Raw genomic sequence first — 17,359 nt, 5'->3', positions numbered from 1 at the left:
TTATTCATTCCATACATTGGGCAAGAAAGAGCTATTCTCTACCCACTGACATGATGGACTTGATCTTAAACTGTAGTTGAGATATTTTGGATGTATTTTCCTTCTAGTGACTCAGGAATCAAAACAGAACAACTCTTAGAGCCAAGGCTATTTGTTAAAATACTAGATCAGCAGGAAAAAAAAAAAAATATATATATATATATATATCCCCCCAAAAACACCCCCAAATCCCAGAACTCTATAGCATTCAAAACTATATTATGTTTAAAAAAAAGATACTATCCTATGGGGGGGGGAACAAACACACAAATACCTTTCCCTTCACTTTCCCCTTCCACAAAGCTAAGTAAACATTTATTTGGAATCTGTGGCAGGAGAGAGAAAAAAAAAAGGCTTTTAATTGGAATGCAGTTTGAGAAGTAAGAAAGCTATTAGACATCAGTCAAAAATAATTTTTGAAAAGAAAGTAGCATGTGAAAACAATGGACTTTTCATAATGGCAGTACCATGACATCAAGCACATTATGTAACATTGCCTGGGCTTGTACAGTAGGTTGAACACAGGATACTTAATGTCTTGTCTTACTCTGTAATCTATCTGTAATATATGAGGACACAAATAAGAAAATATGCCAAGAGACAAAACAGTACAATGCAGTCTCTGTTTCTGCTCCACTGAAAGCTCACACCACACTAGGTAAGGTATGCACATCTCCATCCCTGTTTAAATCCACCACATTACTTTCAGGCCAATGACGCTTTTGTTCAGAAAAAGCTGTGTTTGCTGCCTTTTTCATTGCAAAGGCTAGTGTTAGAATGACAACCCTACATGTGTTTAATGTAAATCAGATATTCATCTCAAACACTGCACTGTCTTGGTGTCAGAAAAAGACAGAGTTTTGAGCTTATGTTTTTAATCTTAAAAACAGTTCTTTACGGAGCAAGCTTTAACTTTTTAACTTATGGACTTTGAGTTAAACAGCTTCTTCAAGTAAGGTCACCTAGATTCAATGCACAAAGTCCATCTGTTAAGACACCCTTGCACTATTCAGGACACCTGGCTCAAAGTAGCTTACAAACACTAAGACAACCTTTGCTGACTAATATAAAGTCACATTGTCAGGTGAGAAAAATCACACGGGATACACTTATTCTGAAGAACAAAAATGAGAAAGAAAAAAAAGACACCCAAAACCAACAACACCACCCCCTGAAATGTCAGATGAAAATGGAAAGTCCCAAAATCTATCACAAAAGAATCCCAATAAAAGTGGTGCTAGCTACTACCAAAACTCCTCCAAAAGTGCCAGTAACCTGAGGAACAAGGTATTTTCTTTTATTTGGACTATTCCTTAAAACAAACGGATAGAGGAGAAGCTTAAGAACATAGCTGTCATAAGACACTTGAAGAGCTGGCAGCAACCAAAGCAAGACATTTACACTCTTTGAAATCATAAATCAGTACTATGTAATGTATTTATAAGTTGCAATAATTACAAATCAGTACCACAGGTGACTATACCTTAACTACTGTTTCATACAAATAAAAGCTTAAGTGAAATTAATGACCAGAAGGATGATAAAAAGGTCGGACTTTAATAAAAGACCAAAGAGAGATCAAGATTCCACAAGTTTGAGATGAAAAAGGTGTAACCTGCTATCATAGGCCTGGAAAATTTTGCTCAGACTTCACAGTCCAGGCAGACACTGGATCTGGACTTTCGGGCACGTCCTTGAGCAAGGCCCGCGGGTCGGAAAGCCCTGATTGCAAAGGAGACCTCTAGTTCATGCGTGCTCAGCCTTGATGCCAGCATGAGGCTTTCCAGGGCTCACAGCCACCCGCTGACAGCCCACAAGAACCCTCATTCTTCAGCACTTACAGCATAGCCCCAGAAAATGTGGTAGACAAACAACACACACAGTCTTTTTCCAGTTTTTGATATACATCCATCCTTTATTACAGTATATTTAAGTAACTGATCTATCTTTACTTCTTCAGCTTCCATTTCTGGCATTGGAATGGTTGGTTACCTTGCTTAGAGACTATGTACAAGGGCTGAACAGTATGTAAGAAACTATTATGTTTATTGACAGCGCATTAGATATCCCATATTAATGGGTGAGATAGATTTTACCTTTGATAAAATAGAGAAAATTGTCTTGTTCAAAGGTACGTTGTATATGCATTAAGAGTTTTCACTCAGAAAGTTCTGCAAATAATCAGTAAATTCATATCTTACTAAAAAAAAAAAATTGCTTGTTAAAGGACTGTGGAAGTTGGAATTGGAAGTTAAAGCACATTAAGTCTACAGAGCTTTTTTCCTTCTCTGTTCTTTCAGTGAGGATGTTCTGTTCTCAAATACCAATCCTTTGCATGACAGGCACAGCAACTGCCAGCAGCAACCCCACTAAGCTGTAACTATTCAAGACCTTGCCTCTAACTTCTGTTTTGTAAAAGCAGCAGCAAATGCAGAACTTCCAATACCCTTTGAAGGTTACAATCCTAAGCAATAATCACTGAAAGTAATATGGCAAATTAGATGTGATCTACAAAACCTTTATCACTAAGACAATCATACCAGAGAGACTCAACATAAAATTCTTTGAAACAGATTTAAATTTGATTTAATTATTCATGGTCCTCTAAATCAGTGGCAATTTTTCAATGTTAAAAGAATAACAATGACTGAAACAAAACTTGTCTGTCAAATCCTCAATTATTGTAAAACAAATTCAATGTACAAACAATACAGTAAAAACACTGCCAATGCAGACAGCCAGGCTTGTTTGTCCAGTTTAGCAAACAGTATAACCATATTAGCATAGTGCTAGGCAAGCCTGCCAGACCTGCTGAGAGGCAGAATATATTAGCCAGAGTAGTAGACCATACTACTTTTTGGTGCTTCTGAAATTCTCTAAAGAATATTTCTCATTTGAACACAAGGCAGCATTATGATATGTAAACATATTCTTCATTTAATATAGCATCCTACCTTACTGCAATGGTAATTCTTTGAGAGTTACTGTCCGCAGATTGCACTTTACCAAGTAGCAGTTTGCTGATATTAGTCAGATATGCCTTCCATAGAGTTTTGGGATTGTTTATATAGCTTTAATAAGAGCAGTAGCTCAATATATTTGAAAATCTTGTTCGCACAGGTGAAATAGTGTTGTTGACATGAAACAAAATTATTTCTCTTTGAACTGGCAAGGTTCTCTCATAGAGCCCCAATTCCAAAGTAAAATATCTAATTACATAGTATTGTATTTAAAATATTCTATATCTGTCTCTGCAGCAGAGGAAGAACTCAATACCATGTGGACACACTTTATATAGAGACTGAAAAAACATGATTCACATACTCAACCACATTAAAAAGGAAATATCATATCTGATTCATTACAGATGACACACTTGAAAAACATTCCACACAAGTGGACAGGAAATTTACAACTTTAATAAAATTAAGTAACAGTGAATAATTACTATATTATTTGAGTTCTTCCTTAAGAAGCTGGTAGATGCTCTTTGCAGTTTACAACTTGCTGCAAGTTTCTAGACCACTCAAAATAGTTTTGTCTCCGAAGTTGTCTGCGTTTTTGGAATCAGTCAGGCTTCAGATCATTGAAACAAAGTCTTTCCCGAAAATTCATATTTTGTTTGATCCAAATAGCCTCATACCAGGTCCTTTAGAAGTAGAAGAAACTTTCCATTAGCAAAAGTTTCCCTGTACTTCCTGCAGCAAAGTTTCTTCTCATCTCTTTCAGTTACAAAACTTGAATATTCATGTTTTCAAGAATTTTTTTTATTTTTTAACCAAAACAACCCATGGATATTTATTCCTATATGGTAGTGCTGAACTCTATCAACTCCCTTAAAAAGAAAAAAAAAAAACCCAAAAAACCAACACCCCCCACCCCAAAAACCCCTCAAATGCAATCATGTTTAGCTGCAAGAAGTCTCATAAGCTATTTTGTTTAATTAAACACAAACAAACAAAAACATGCATTCACATGAGCTATTCACTTATTACCCTCCTAAAACCCAGATCCTAGATCTCTTTCTTGCAAGTGCATTACTGCAGCACCATGTTAAATACTGATGCTTGGCTGTCAATTCTGGTCAGGCAGAACATGCACCTGCCTGCGAGGGACAGCAAACATGCTCCCAATCAATAGGGCTCCTCACAGATTTTTCCTACTACTATTCAGATGTAAAGAAATTTCAACTAAGGGAACACTTGATAAGGGAGGGGAGTCTGACTCATCCTTTCAGACTGGTCACACAGCGAAGGAAATGAGGGTTCCTGTTTGTGGTGGAAAAACTTAGAAAGTTTATTACAGAGAGTATCTAGAATCGGAAAATACAGTACTTTGAAATGCAGATGGAACAGGAATCCAAGAAATAGCTTGGAGAAAAAACACAGTAATGGAGAACAAGATATGTTTCTATTAGAGGTGCAAGCACAGACATGATAAACATGAGTGCTACAATTAATCTCATTATGATTATACACTGTTTTCTTCTTTCCCAGATATATGAAGAGAAAAAATACATTATTTACATATACTTCATGCAAAATAAACATATATAAAATTAAAGTAATTAACTACTTAAAATGCCTCCATCTAATTAGAAAAGCGCTCTCAATTCTTATTAAAGATTAGTATTGATTAAGAGAGAGGTATAAGTACAGTTATTTATATGGTAACAAAAACCATTCAGTAAAGTTAGTCCTGACTTCACCTAGACACCGAGGTCTCACTATCCTATAGCCACCTAATAAAGGATTTTTTTTTTTTTTTTAAACACTCTCTGGTTAATCATCTGAAATCCGGTTCTAAATGGAGACCTCTAGGCAGGAATTACTGTACTGGATCAAGGTCTGTTTCAAAACAGTGGTTTCTAATTAGAAGAATTCTCATTATTAATATTTGCTTATACAGGAACAAATTTTATTTCCTTTATTACCTCCTACAGTGATTTCAAAGTACTGTTCTCATCTTCAGTTGGATTATCTGTTTATTGTTACTAGTATTAGATAACCTTTTATATATATCTCCACCACTAATCAAAATTGGTATTTTTTTTTTTAAAGAGAGCATTTTGAAAGCAGTTGATTCTTAATTTTTTTAATGGATTTTCATTTATTCACATGCACAATAGGAAAAGCTATTTCACTTTAGAATAGTGAATGGGCTGTCTTATCTGCTGCATTTTGTAGATGCATTTCTGGGAAATCTTGGATTCTCCAACACACTTGTCAACTGAAGGCTGACTTATCTTAAATGCTGTCCTGACTTCCCCGATTCTCGGTGTTCTCAGAGCTAGGCACCCCTTGAAGTCTTCTACTAGGCAGTAATCAACAGAAATGATGTCCAGAATAAAAGAAAATATTGGAATACTACCATAGGAAAGATGGCAGATGAACACACATGTTTAAAATGTGCAATTCTGGATGAAGAGTGAGAGTAACATGAAAACTAAGCAGTAGCCAGATGAGTAACTGATTTGTTTCTTTCAATTATAAAACCATATGTAAGAATACCTGCATTCATACCTACTATACAGTGCTGTTTAAATAAAAGTCAATAAAATTCAGCTTTCAAAGACAATAGTGTGTCTAACACCACATAATATTTTGGATACTTAAAAATGGAAATAGCTTAATAGCTTTTAACTATTTGTACCCTGAGGATTTCAGGGCAGGAGACACAGCATTAAGCCTTTCACTACAGACAGCTGATTGAGTCCAATTTTGTTGCTGTAGTGGTTGGACTCACTACATCAGATGCAAACAAACATGAAAATATCACGAAAGCCTTCTTATGATCCATAAGCTATTTACAAGCCTTCCCTATGCTTTTCATATTTTCAGCTTACCCATTTTTGAAATTGAATGCATTTTAAAATTATTCAGTCACTACAAGTTCTCTGTCAGAAAGTACATTCCAAATACTGTAGCAACAAAAATCAATTTAGGAGGTCTAGTAGAAGAATCAGGCAAGAAAATGAAATGAAGCCTAGCTTATCTCTTCAGTGGAAGTTAAACTACCACACTTTAATCCCAGTTACTTGGAAACTGTTGTTTGGCCCAAACAACACAAAAATACACTACAGATTGACAAAATTGTAGGATGTTCTTGTTAAATTACTTGGACTGTAAAGTGAAAAGAACTAGTAGCACTTGTATCATCTAGGCATAAATGTATGCTGCAAAGCACATCAAGACCTGCTTCATCAAAACCCTTAGAATCTAAGTTTATCAAGTGGGACAGAAATTTATGTTTCTATGTAAAGTGAACAGTACCATTTTAAGAGTACTTAAGCAGTTATTTCAAAATCCAAAAGCCCAATATATAGAAATAAAGTGTGCTACAGGTTTATTAATTATTTTAACATAGATGGGATTAAGTGGATATCATAATGGATACCAACATATTTCAAGAGCACCCAGACATTTCATCTGTGTTCTTATAATGTTTTATTCCTTTTGATTTCCACCTCAACATAAAATTAGTGTCTTATAAGTTGTTCTCAATATACTTAAAAATTAACATTATTACAGCAAATTATTCATGCTTAGACACCCAATTAGTCATGTTTAGACAGACATTTCCAACAACTATGACATTATTTTACATGAGATTTGACTTTTTCATTGCTGCCTGAATATTTGGCTGCAGATTTAGACAGACATCACAGGTACTGCAAAACAGCAAGTGTATTATGTTACTCAAAAACTTCCTCTCACAGTTCACAATGTTGTAAGTGATACTCATAGCTTTTTGAAAGACATTCATACTTATTAGTCCATTGTGCTATAAGTGAAAATTGTGCACTGCAACTCATTGATTCCAAATGAATGAAGGTCTAGGCAACAAGCATAGACCTATTCAAAAAGGTTGCTCCAAATATCTAATCAGTTGTCTTTGTTGAATATTTTCAACATACAGATCTTCATCTCATTTCTAGGAGGACTCGCACCCAATGCTCACTTTACTGAGCACTCAAAGGATGAAATTGTATTAAAATAACTAGTACCAAACCCAAAGTTACAATTCATGATTTTTTTCTTACACTGAAAATACTGAAAAAAAAAGAAAAAAAAAAAACCTTTCAGCCTCATAAACATCCCCCAATCTGCTACAGTCTAAACTGAAAATAAGAACTAATTAAAAATAACACTCAATCAAGCAGAAAGATTTTTAGTGCAAAACTAAAACCAAAATCCTAAGCCCTAGAGTTTATGACAGAATTTTAAATACGTGAATCATTTGGAAAGTTAGCAAGCAGTTTAAGACAACTTTTTCTCTAGATCAGAGAGATAAAAGCTAAAGATGCAAATCTTAGGAAACACATTAGCTGTAACTAGCATGTTACAAAAGATGGTAAACTAAAATTTGTCCTCATTTTAAGTATTTCTCTATGACAAGAAGTGTGTTCTCAACAGAGGGAAAAATATAACTAATGTACTTTATGAATACATCAAAATCACCATTTCCCACAAATATTTCTTTGCAATGGTTATCATGATATTACATCATATTGGAGACAGGAGAGAAAAGAGTCTTGAATTTAAGTTTGTTTGTTTTTAATAGGTCTAAATTGTGTGCTATTCCAAAGTAAAATATTATTGCAACTTCACATTCACACTGTCAGTCAAGATAGTTTAAGCTGCAGTAATTACAGCATTTCTTTATTAAAATCTCATCTGCAATTGAAAAGAAATTAGCAAGAAACCCACAGAAAAAAAATGTGAGTGGTGTTTTTAAAAAAAGGGAAAAAACAGTGTATGCCAGATTTAAACTCTCTAGCAATGACTACAACTAGGAAAGGAAAAGCTCATACTCTGAACTATGAAGATAGGAACTCAGAAAAAAAAGTAAGTGCTCTTCAGGATAATAGTTCACTTTTTTCTGGATGCTTTCCTAATTCCTCCCACACCTCCAAGTCCGCAAACCAGAAGTCAGGGAGCTGCCTGCACAGGCTGTCCTGCCAGGGAATAAGATGCCGTCTCATAGTACCAGATACATTAGTGCAAGTTTTTGTGGCCAGCTGCAGCTGCCAGCAAGAAAGTCCTTCATGCAAATAGTCTACATTGCCTGCATGAACCTGACAAGTTTCCAACACTGGGCCTGACATATCCTTGAGGCAAGAAAGATTTTATTTGCTAATGTAGACTAATTAGTAAACATATACTCTCTCACCTCTTCAAAAAATACAGCTTGAAGAGTTAAAAATCATAAGTTATTCTAAATGCCACCTGCTTAGCTTTTGCTACATGACACTAACTTTTTACAATTTATTCTCACCTGTTTAGATACAAAAGCTGTGTGTTATCTTTACGCCGACTGCCAGCAGCTTCATCTAACAGCAAGAGGTATAGATGAATTTGTCTGGAAAATGATTTAATTTCAAGCATACTCCATATAGACCAAAACACAAGACTTTACGAAACATCACAAAACTTTTTTCTGATTAACTCATACAGGACTCCTGAACTGGGCCTGTCCGTACATGCCTGTCTTCCTAGTGCTTCTACCTGGCCCATAGGAATTTCTTTACAAAACTGTCAAAGTTTTTCCCCACTGTTTTCAAAACTATTTCCACTCCCTGTTAAAAACAAAAACCCTTCCCCCCTCAAATAGCCCCCGCAGAAACATGGTACTGCAGATCGACTGCCACTATTTGAAAAGCACCACATATTTAACCTGCTGTGAGACACTTCAAGTTGTCCCAACTGGCAAATGCTTATACTAACATTACTTTTAAATTAGAAAAGGTACTGATGACAAAGCTCAAATATTTTAGGATTTGCAATTAATAAAGAGGTTTTTAGAGGCATAGATACATCAAGCTAAAGTGAATTTACATCTGCAGTTGTATGCATGCATATTTTTAATCAAAATAAAAAAAATCCACATATTATTCATATACTTTGATAAAACAGTTGGCTACAAAGAGATAATGAACATAAAGGTAAAAATTCCTGAGGACTATTTTTACCTCGTTACACATTATGGCTTTCTGTTTGTTTGTTTTTAAGCAAGACCATGATACATACTTATGTAACAGGTTTTTTGTTTGGTTGGTTTTTTGTTTGTTTTTTAACATCGAGAGATACGTCAAGATGACTGCCGAATTATACAATGCAAAGTAATTTAATTTTCCATATAACTAATATATAAACATTCTTTTTTATATACAAAATAGGTACAGGATTTATTTGCATGATCAGATGTTGAATTCTACTAAGTTTTGTAGACTGTTTTATATTTCAGGCAACAAATTCAGGCTTTCCTGTTTTACACTGCACTGTTCAGTCTCTGCAATTTCCGCAGGCAGGAGAAGAACCAGTTACCCCAGGGTCCAGCCCACAGGACAGGTGTACAAAGGATGAAATTTGGGGGGGGGGGGGGTGTCATAAATACATTACCTATTTTATCTATTTAACCTCTTCTAGGACATTGCTGACCAATACCAGCATTGCATCGGAGAATCTTTCTTGTTTTCAAACTGTGCTTTAATTTCCATCATGAAGTTCTGAATTACTAGGATATTGGAGACTCTTGACAATCTTTAAAGTCTCCTGGTACCCAATGCAGTATGAGAAGTCCTAGGCTTACACCAGACCAATAAACCAATTTTCCTCTTTCAATATATGCAATAAAATACAGAGTAAAATATATAAAAAAAAATTACCAGGAAATCAAATAAGACCTCATCTCTTACCCTAGGAGGAAATCCAACAACATTCTCCTAACATGCAAATAACCAAGAAGTTAGGCAAACCCTATTCAGCAGGGCTGGGAAGAGAGCCCACATCTCTACTGCACCAGTCATCCACTCAGCAACCCCACTGCTCAAAATAACAAAGTCAGATATATAGGCTTAGCTGCCCTATTTGTACCTACCACGCTGGCTTTTCTAAATCATACTCCTTGCCAGTCCCAGGAGCAAACACTTTATGGTCAATGCTATTACTAGTTAATACAGGTGTGGAGTGGGGGGGAAAGAGAGGGGAGGAGAAACTGCATTTCGAGTGGTTTTTTTTGTTTGGTTGTGGGTTTTTGCCCTCCCCCCCACCAAATAATAGCACAGGAGAGCTTTGTTGTTGTTGTTGTTGTTACTTCACTTGCTTTGGTTACTATAGATATAGCAAAGGGCCTTTAATTTAAGAAGTAGAATCTGTGCAGGATAGCAAATAGTCCAGAACAGAAAGCAGAGGGATAACCTGACTGTTGCAGTCATCAGTATGGGATATGGAATTTATTTTTCCAATCTTACATTTTGTGTTGGAAGAAAAACACCAACTCACATAGAAAATAGCTTTAAAAATGCATTTCACAGTTTAAGTATATTATAATCTCTCGAAGTACAGTGAGCAACAAAATACAGGTGTTTCACACATGTATCAACCACTATTTTAAACAGGAACAATGAGTACTTTTGAAAATTGGGAGAGATCTGCGCGACTTCAGGACTCCTCCAAAAGGATAGCTTGCTTGCTTGCTTTTAGTGTCGCTTTGAAAGGGCAAGGAGCATATTGACACTGGTTCCGGAAAGGATCCACCTAGCTTAGATCAAGTACAATCAGGTTATAAAGATTACATATAGTCACCAGAAATACCACTTTTCATGGTAAGAAGTATTATCCTAGTAGGTCTAGGGGATAAAAAAAAAATTCCGATTTTGAAAATCATGTCAATAGTCAGATATACTTTTGTATCATTTTTGACAGCAAGCTGGTATTGCCTCCCCCAAATTATATTCTTAACAATAACTTAGATGAAACATTCAGTTTTCATGATCTATGAAACTGATTTATACATCGTAAAAGTTTTGGTTACAAACAGAAGTTGCACAAGTTTACAGCAGTGACAGCCTTCCAATTTTTAAAGAACATAGCCAAAATCTGATCTATAAAAGCAGAGGCTACTAGGCTGAAAACAGCAATGCTGAAATCAATTTAGCTAACTAAAATTAACCACTGAAAAGTGCAGAAAGCGCAAACTTATCATAGTATTTTAATCAAAACAGCAGGAAATGTTGAGGCTCCCCATTAACTAACATTTGGTTATATTATTATTATTGGTTATATTATTATAATTAATATTTGGTTATTTAACTAATAAAAAAAGATATCAACTGTGTCAGTTATTACGCAAAATATTTTTCTTACTGCCTCAAGTCTCCAGAGCTCAGTATGGTACCAAGGGGGGGGGGGGGGAAATACACACAGTGTAGCAAGAGCAAGGTGGATAACAGAAGCTACATCAGGCTTGACATGTGATGTGCATGATTTAAGCCTGATTCATGAAGCAGGCTGCTACAGTTTCTCAAGCTTTCTCAGGCAAAGGGAGGGAGGAGGATACCCCCCCACACACACTTTTTTTAAATTAACTGGAGGCTGAGACAGTTTACCTTCCAAACAATACATTTGATCAAAGTTTCTATAAATCAGTTTTGCCTTTAAAAGCCAACACTTTCAACTTAAAAAGAGAGGTCAACCCTTTCCAAACCACAGTTTAAACAGCTAAAGAATACTCAATTTCCTCTTTCTTCGTAAGACATTACAGCTGCTGAGTTGAATAAAATACAATACATACTTTATAAGTCTAGACTGAGACTGTGACTCAAGAAGGCTGCTAAAGTGAGGCACGAACAATCTTCTCCCTGAAAAAACTGAATCTGCCATCAGTACATCATCTTACTTTTACACACAATTCCTCATGTTACGGAAAACCAACCACCAATCTCAGAATCTTTCCAAGTTTAACACTATGGTACAAGATATCATCTGTTTTAGGAATAAATTATGTAATTACTGCCCAACCCGGGTGTAATCTGTAGATATTACCACAACAGCAAACAGTTACCACAGCCTAGCTTTAAAAAGTCAAATACGTTGACACAACTCAGGTAGTTTTAACACAGTATTAAGCCAATCACTATTAATAAAGATAGCATCTATAAATACTCCCAAAACTAAAAAGATATATGAGGCTGGATGATAAGAAAAAACCCTCTCATTTCATCAGGACACTAACCGTTTTCCTAGATTAATGTCACTGTCACAACAAAGACCTAGCACAGTTCTATATCCAGCCCATTTCTGAGCAAGATTTAGTTTGCAGAACTCTGCTCAATCTCCAGTTACATAATGCAACCCACTACTTAGGGGAGGGAAAGAATCTTTTAACCGTTAGAATACAAACTAGAAAATAATTAGTGGCTATTGAGGAGAAAAGGTTCCTGCAGAGGCATTGGAGAGTGCGAGTTCGGAATTCAAACAAGCGTACTCAAGTATTTGGACAGCTAAGTGGAAAAGAAATCCAGCATATACACTGGTTCTAACACAATCCACAACAGTCAAAACAGTGATGAACTGTTTACCATGATCCTTCTCTTTATTAGGAAATACACGTAGCCACTTCATTTTCTTCACTTTTCCCCCTCCTGCTGTCCATACCAACTGACAGCACATAACTAAGTGGAAAATCTGAATCCAGACTATGTGGGAATATGTCATCTCCAGTCAAGTACATAAACAAATGTAAAACCCAGGAAAGAACACACACACAGACACACAAAGAAAAACCCACTAGGCAGTTTTCTAGCTAGCTTTCTTCATTGCTACCAAACAATGGGAGAATTTGTATGCTCATTCATTCCTGGGAAATGGTGTTTTAAGGGACAGATTTAAATAAAATATTAAATACTGTAGGACTCATACCAATCAAATTTCTAGGACAACCATGATAGGAAGGAGCTGTCATGTGATAAGCATCTGCCTATGCTGGAGAAGGTGGACACGAAGAAAACAGTGCATTTGCTGCATTCTAAGTATACTTTAGATGTTACTAGTCTAAGATATAAACACATTGTATAAAGGAAGATGTATCCACAGAAAGGAATAAAAGAAAAAAAACAATCAAGATGTACAAACTTGTAAAAAAACACATTTGGAATATTCTATGATATTTTTCTCCACTGTAACTACCTAGTAGTCTAAAGTAACCCTCTTCAAAAGACATCATATAGTAACATGCTTTCCTGTTGAAGCACATATACCTATTTGTATTTATGGACTGATAATGTTTGTTTGACAAATGTGGAGGTAGAGCAAAGAAAAAAGAACAAAACCACCATTGTGCACATACTGAAATCTAGCAGAAGCTTTTGTAGAAAATAACCAAAAAGGCAGAAAAATACTAACCTAACTTTGTCTACAGGCATTGCCCCTATGAATGCTAAAATTGACTTGCACATGGAGAAATATAAGTGAAGTGATACATACTAATCAAGTTTCAAAAATAAAAATACCTACAACATGCCCAGAGTGGGCATATGAAGAGACAGGAAAGAGACAGCACAAATGGTCTCATGACTTACTAGAAAATTAAGTCATTTGATATTATACAGTCCATCATACAATCTTGCTTAAGGGCATGAAAGACTATTGCAAAAGCCAGGAGAAAACCCACAGAGCCTTATCAAACAAAACTTGTCTTACAGAGCTTGAGTAGGACCTTGTAAAAATAAACTTGCTGTCAGTGGCCGGACTCCTATACGCTTCAGCTGGCATTGGTCAGACAAATTCTGAAGAATACTTTTTAAGTGTCAGAATATACATATCTAATTGAATTTTTGCTTTTGGTTCTACACAGCTCAAAAACAAAACAAAGATTATCATGGTCTTATGCTGTATACTTGAATTAGCAAAGTTCTAAAGTGATTAGCATAGTAGAAAGCTGCATTAAAATGAAACGAAATTGTATTCAAAGCTAAAGACACTTGTTTTTACCTGAAAATTAACATCTTCTTTCTTAAATATTAGTGCTCGAACTTCATCAGGATCTCCATTAAATATAGCTTGAACCAAAGGTGGCTGAAATGAAGCAAAAAGAATGCATCTTAGAATATAATTCCATTTTGCTTTTTGTTGATACATGCATGGCTTTCGGATACAAAATATACAAACACCAAAACAAGGACAAAATAGAACGTCCCAGGCAGTGAAATGAAAAATCAGAAACAACAGAATTGAAAGAATTCCAAGTTTTAAAGTTTTAAAAACCTCAAACACACCAACATACTCAAATCATTACACCAACCAAAAACCATTAAAAGGAAAGAAAAAAAAAAGCTAGAACACTAGCTTATAACAGCTGAAAAGAGACATCATTGTAATAAAATTAGGGCTTAAAATAAAGTGAGCGTGTTAACACATACTGTGAATTCTATAAAATAGATGTAAACAAATCCCTTTCACATTAGCAAATGACTAAAGTTATTAGAAATTTTTACCTGTTTGGATATAGAGTAAGAAAGCAAAGTGCATCAGATAAGTATGGTAACAAATTCACACTCACACACACATATTACTAAATATAGCAGGATTTCTCGGTAAGTAAGAAAAGCTGCTGAGATATGTTAGCATGATTTTAGTCAGTCACTTGACAAAGCAAAATCATTTAAAGAAATGAAGGCACAGTTCCCACAGTGCTGACTGTGTCCAGTAAGCAATAACCTGGTTCTAAGGTAGGTCCATATTATGACCTCTGCTCTTTTTTATTTTAGCTTGTAACTACTGTTGCTTCCTGCACACAATCTACCATATCAGTTCTCAAAATAAACACAACCAATTGTTTCAATATAATGATTACATCTCTAAAGTGGTACTGCATAAATACACCACTGAGGAACAGAGAGTGAAGTGGGGGAGAATCATTTACTCCAAATACAGTTTTACCAGGCCCTCTAGAAATCTTCTGCACAGGAGCTGAGATTTGTTATTGCTGTATCAGAAATAAAGTTACATGCAAAGGAACGAGCCCCTGAAAAGATATTAATTCTATAACTAAGCTTCAACTTTTTCCACTGTTCAGCACAGGCAGTTTTTACTACCTCTTCTCTAGTTTCACCATCATGCGTATTCATGTCAACCTTATGACAGTTACTAGTGGTATTTGCAACAGCAGTACAGACAGGAAATATGCCAACAAACAACAGGCCTTACCAGCACATTTCCAGAGGGCGAGGGACGTAAAGATACACTTTCCTGAGGTAATTTGGAAAGAAATGTGGGAGAATCATCTTCCACCTCCTCCAAAACAACAATACAGACTCGACTCATTCGATCCGTTTGAGGAAGGAAAAGCAGACAAAAAAAATGCCAGCAACTATATTTTTGGAACCACACTGTAGGTATCACAACACGGACCATACAGAAAATACTTTTACTTCTTTCCCGTACACTCTCAAACTTGTGAGTGCTACTGCTGGTGTATTAACATTTAAAAAGAAAACTCCAGTCCTTCCTTACACTTCATTTTTTCAGATTTAAACACCCTGAGATGCTCAAGACAACGATTTAAAAAAAAAATTGTTCTTTTTTTAAATAAAATTTCACTCAACATCAAAACCGCAGTAGTGAAACTGTGGAACAGCTGGTAAAAATATTCCTCGATCCAATTCAACTAGAACAGCCTGCACCATCTCAAATAGTTGCCCTTTCACCAGCCGGTTGGCCTCCGCTGCTGCCTCAGCTGGGGCAGCAGGGCGCTACATGCACAGCGCAGCCATCGTTGCGGCGGCGACAGCAGCCTGCGGCGGCGAACAATTGCCCCAGCGGCGACGGCCCCGCTATGCCCAGCCCTGCAAGGTCAGTGGCAAATGAAGAGCAGCAGCAGCCGCCGCCGCCGCCTTGCTGCTGACTGAAAATAACACCGGTTCTAGTCACCCTGTAATTCTGCAGCTTCAGTTGTCAATGTCAAAAACAGTCCATCCAAAAAAATGCATCTGCTTCCCAGCAGTAACTCAGCACATGGTCAGAGGATAATAATTCTTTCCCATGCAAAAATATCCGCAACGTACAGCGTGGCCGCAGCACATTTACATGCGATGAGTCAGACCACAGGGACAATGGGACTCCTTGAATAATATTGCCTGTTTAACGCAGATTCCCCAACTGACAGACATGAATATAGCTTTACTCCGTCAGGGACACAAGCAATGCAGAACATTCATTTCTCCTTCACCAGGCAATAGCTGCGGCTTCTCCATCAGGGACTGCGTTAGGCAGAATTACTGCTGAGGAAGACCACCTCAGCAAAACAAGCTAGCTACCCCGGCACAAAAGCTCCAATTACTGCCTTAGACTTCTACTGCAAAAGCAGTTCATCACTCAAGTGTTTCTTTTCATCACCATGTGAATACAGTTCCCATGACAGTCTTCATTCAGATTGAGGGGGAGAGGAAGGAGGGAAAGGAAAGGGGAAAGAAAAAAAAGAAAAAAAATCAGACTCTGTGCATCTTCTCTGAGCCAACTTCTTTATTCGAAGACCTGTCACTGTGCCAACCTGATTTTCCTCTTCAGTTAGAGGTTCTGCTTATCAATTTTTCCTTGACAGATTAAGTGACGTGATCAGCAGATAAGTCTTGCAAAGCACAAAAAAAAAAAAGAAAAAAAAAAAGAAAAAAACAAGCGCCTGTCTGAATCGGTCATTAGGAGACTGTAGGAGCAGAGCACAAGCCACAGCCACAGCAGCTTTCCAACTGAGCAGGAGCTGACAGAGCACAGACTGCAGGCTCGCAGGATGAAATGCCTAGTAATGCTCACATGTCAGACTTACCCAAGAACTGAGCTACCGCTCGCAATGAAGCTTCCTCTGACAAAAAAAGAAAACAACAAAAAGCAGCCTTTTGGGCAGTCTTTGCAGATGCAATGTTTGCGCCAGCTCCGTGACTAATTCAGCTCAAACATAAAAATTCTATAACTGAAGAAAGAGCGACTGTTTAATATTTTCCACTAAAAGCCGCAAAGAAATCTGGTGTACTGGTGCTGCTGACTAACAACAATTTAGGCAGTAAACAATTCCAACATTTTAACTGCTTTCATATGGCACTGGCCAGAGCAGCAAAACAATCCTTGCTTAACTCCTTGAAGACAAGAAACTCCCCACAGAAGTCTTCCAAAAATGAAATGAAAGTAAAATAGGTCTTAAAGTAATCAGTTGACTATTAAAAGCCAGTCATTAATGACCAAACTCATGCCTGGTTGTAACTAGTAGACACAAACAGACCCTCAGCCTGAAAAAAAAATTACATCAAGTATAACTTGAATATAATAAAGTCCCACAACTTGCTGAATAAATATTTCAGCTTGAATTTACTTAAATGGTGCTGGTTTGTGGGAGTATTATGTAAATGAATCCTGTCAAAGTTGCTGGAAACGCTTCAGTGTTACATGAACAGCAGGAGGGTTTCTTGCTCATCCTGCACAGTATGGAGGGCACTTCTGATGTCCCTCAGAGGATGACGGGAGCAGAATTTGTCAATGGTGAACAAGTT

At 36.6% G+C, this 17,359-nt stretch overlaps 1 protein-coding gene across 5 annotated transcripts in view; it reads right to left on the bottom strand.

Annotated features, from left to right (window-relative positions):
- The window catches only part of ANKRD28 (ankyrin repeat domain 28), a 131,234-nt gene that overhangs the window by 71,531 nt on the left and 42,344 nt on the right, over positions 1-17,359 (bottom strand). For 4 of the 5 annotated variants that reach the window (XM_013941409.2, XM_067291539.1, XM_067291542.1 and 1 more), the window contains exons 1-2: positions 15,027-15,143; positions 13,812-13,895 (exon numbers count right to left, since the gene is read on the bottom strand). In XM_013941409.2, coding sequence (XP_013796863.2) covers positions 13,812-13,895; positions 15,027-15,143 — 201 coding nt within the window. Of the gene's footprint in view, positions 1-13,811; positions 13,896-15,026; positions 15,144-17,359 lie in introns of those variants that run through there. The other variant, XM_067291538.1, reaches the window with a different exon arrangement.

Source organism: Apteryx mantelli, chromosome 2, assembly GCF_036417845.1.
Source record: "Apteryx mantelli isolate bAptMan1 chromosome 2, bAptMan1.hap1, whole genome shotgun sequence".
Classification (NCBI taxonomy): Eukaryota; Metazoa; Chordata; class Aves; order Apterygiformes; family Apterygidae; genus Apteryx; species Apteryx mantelli.
This window is presented reverse-complemented; position numbering and strand designations above follow the sequence as displayed.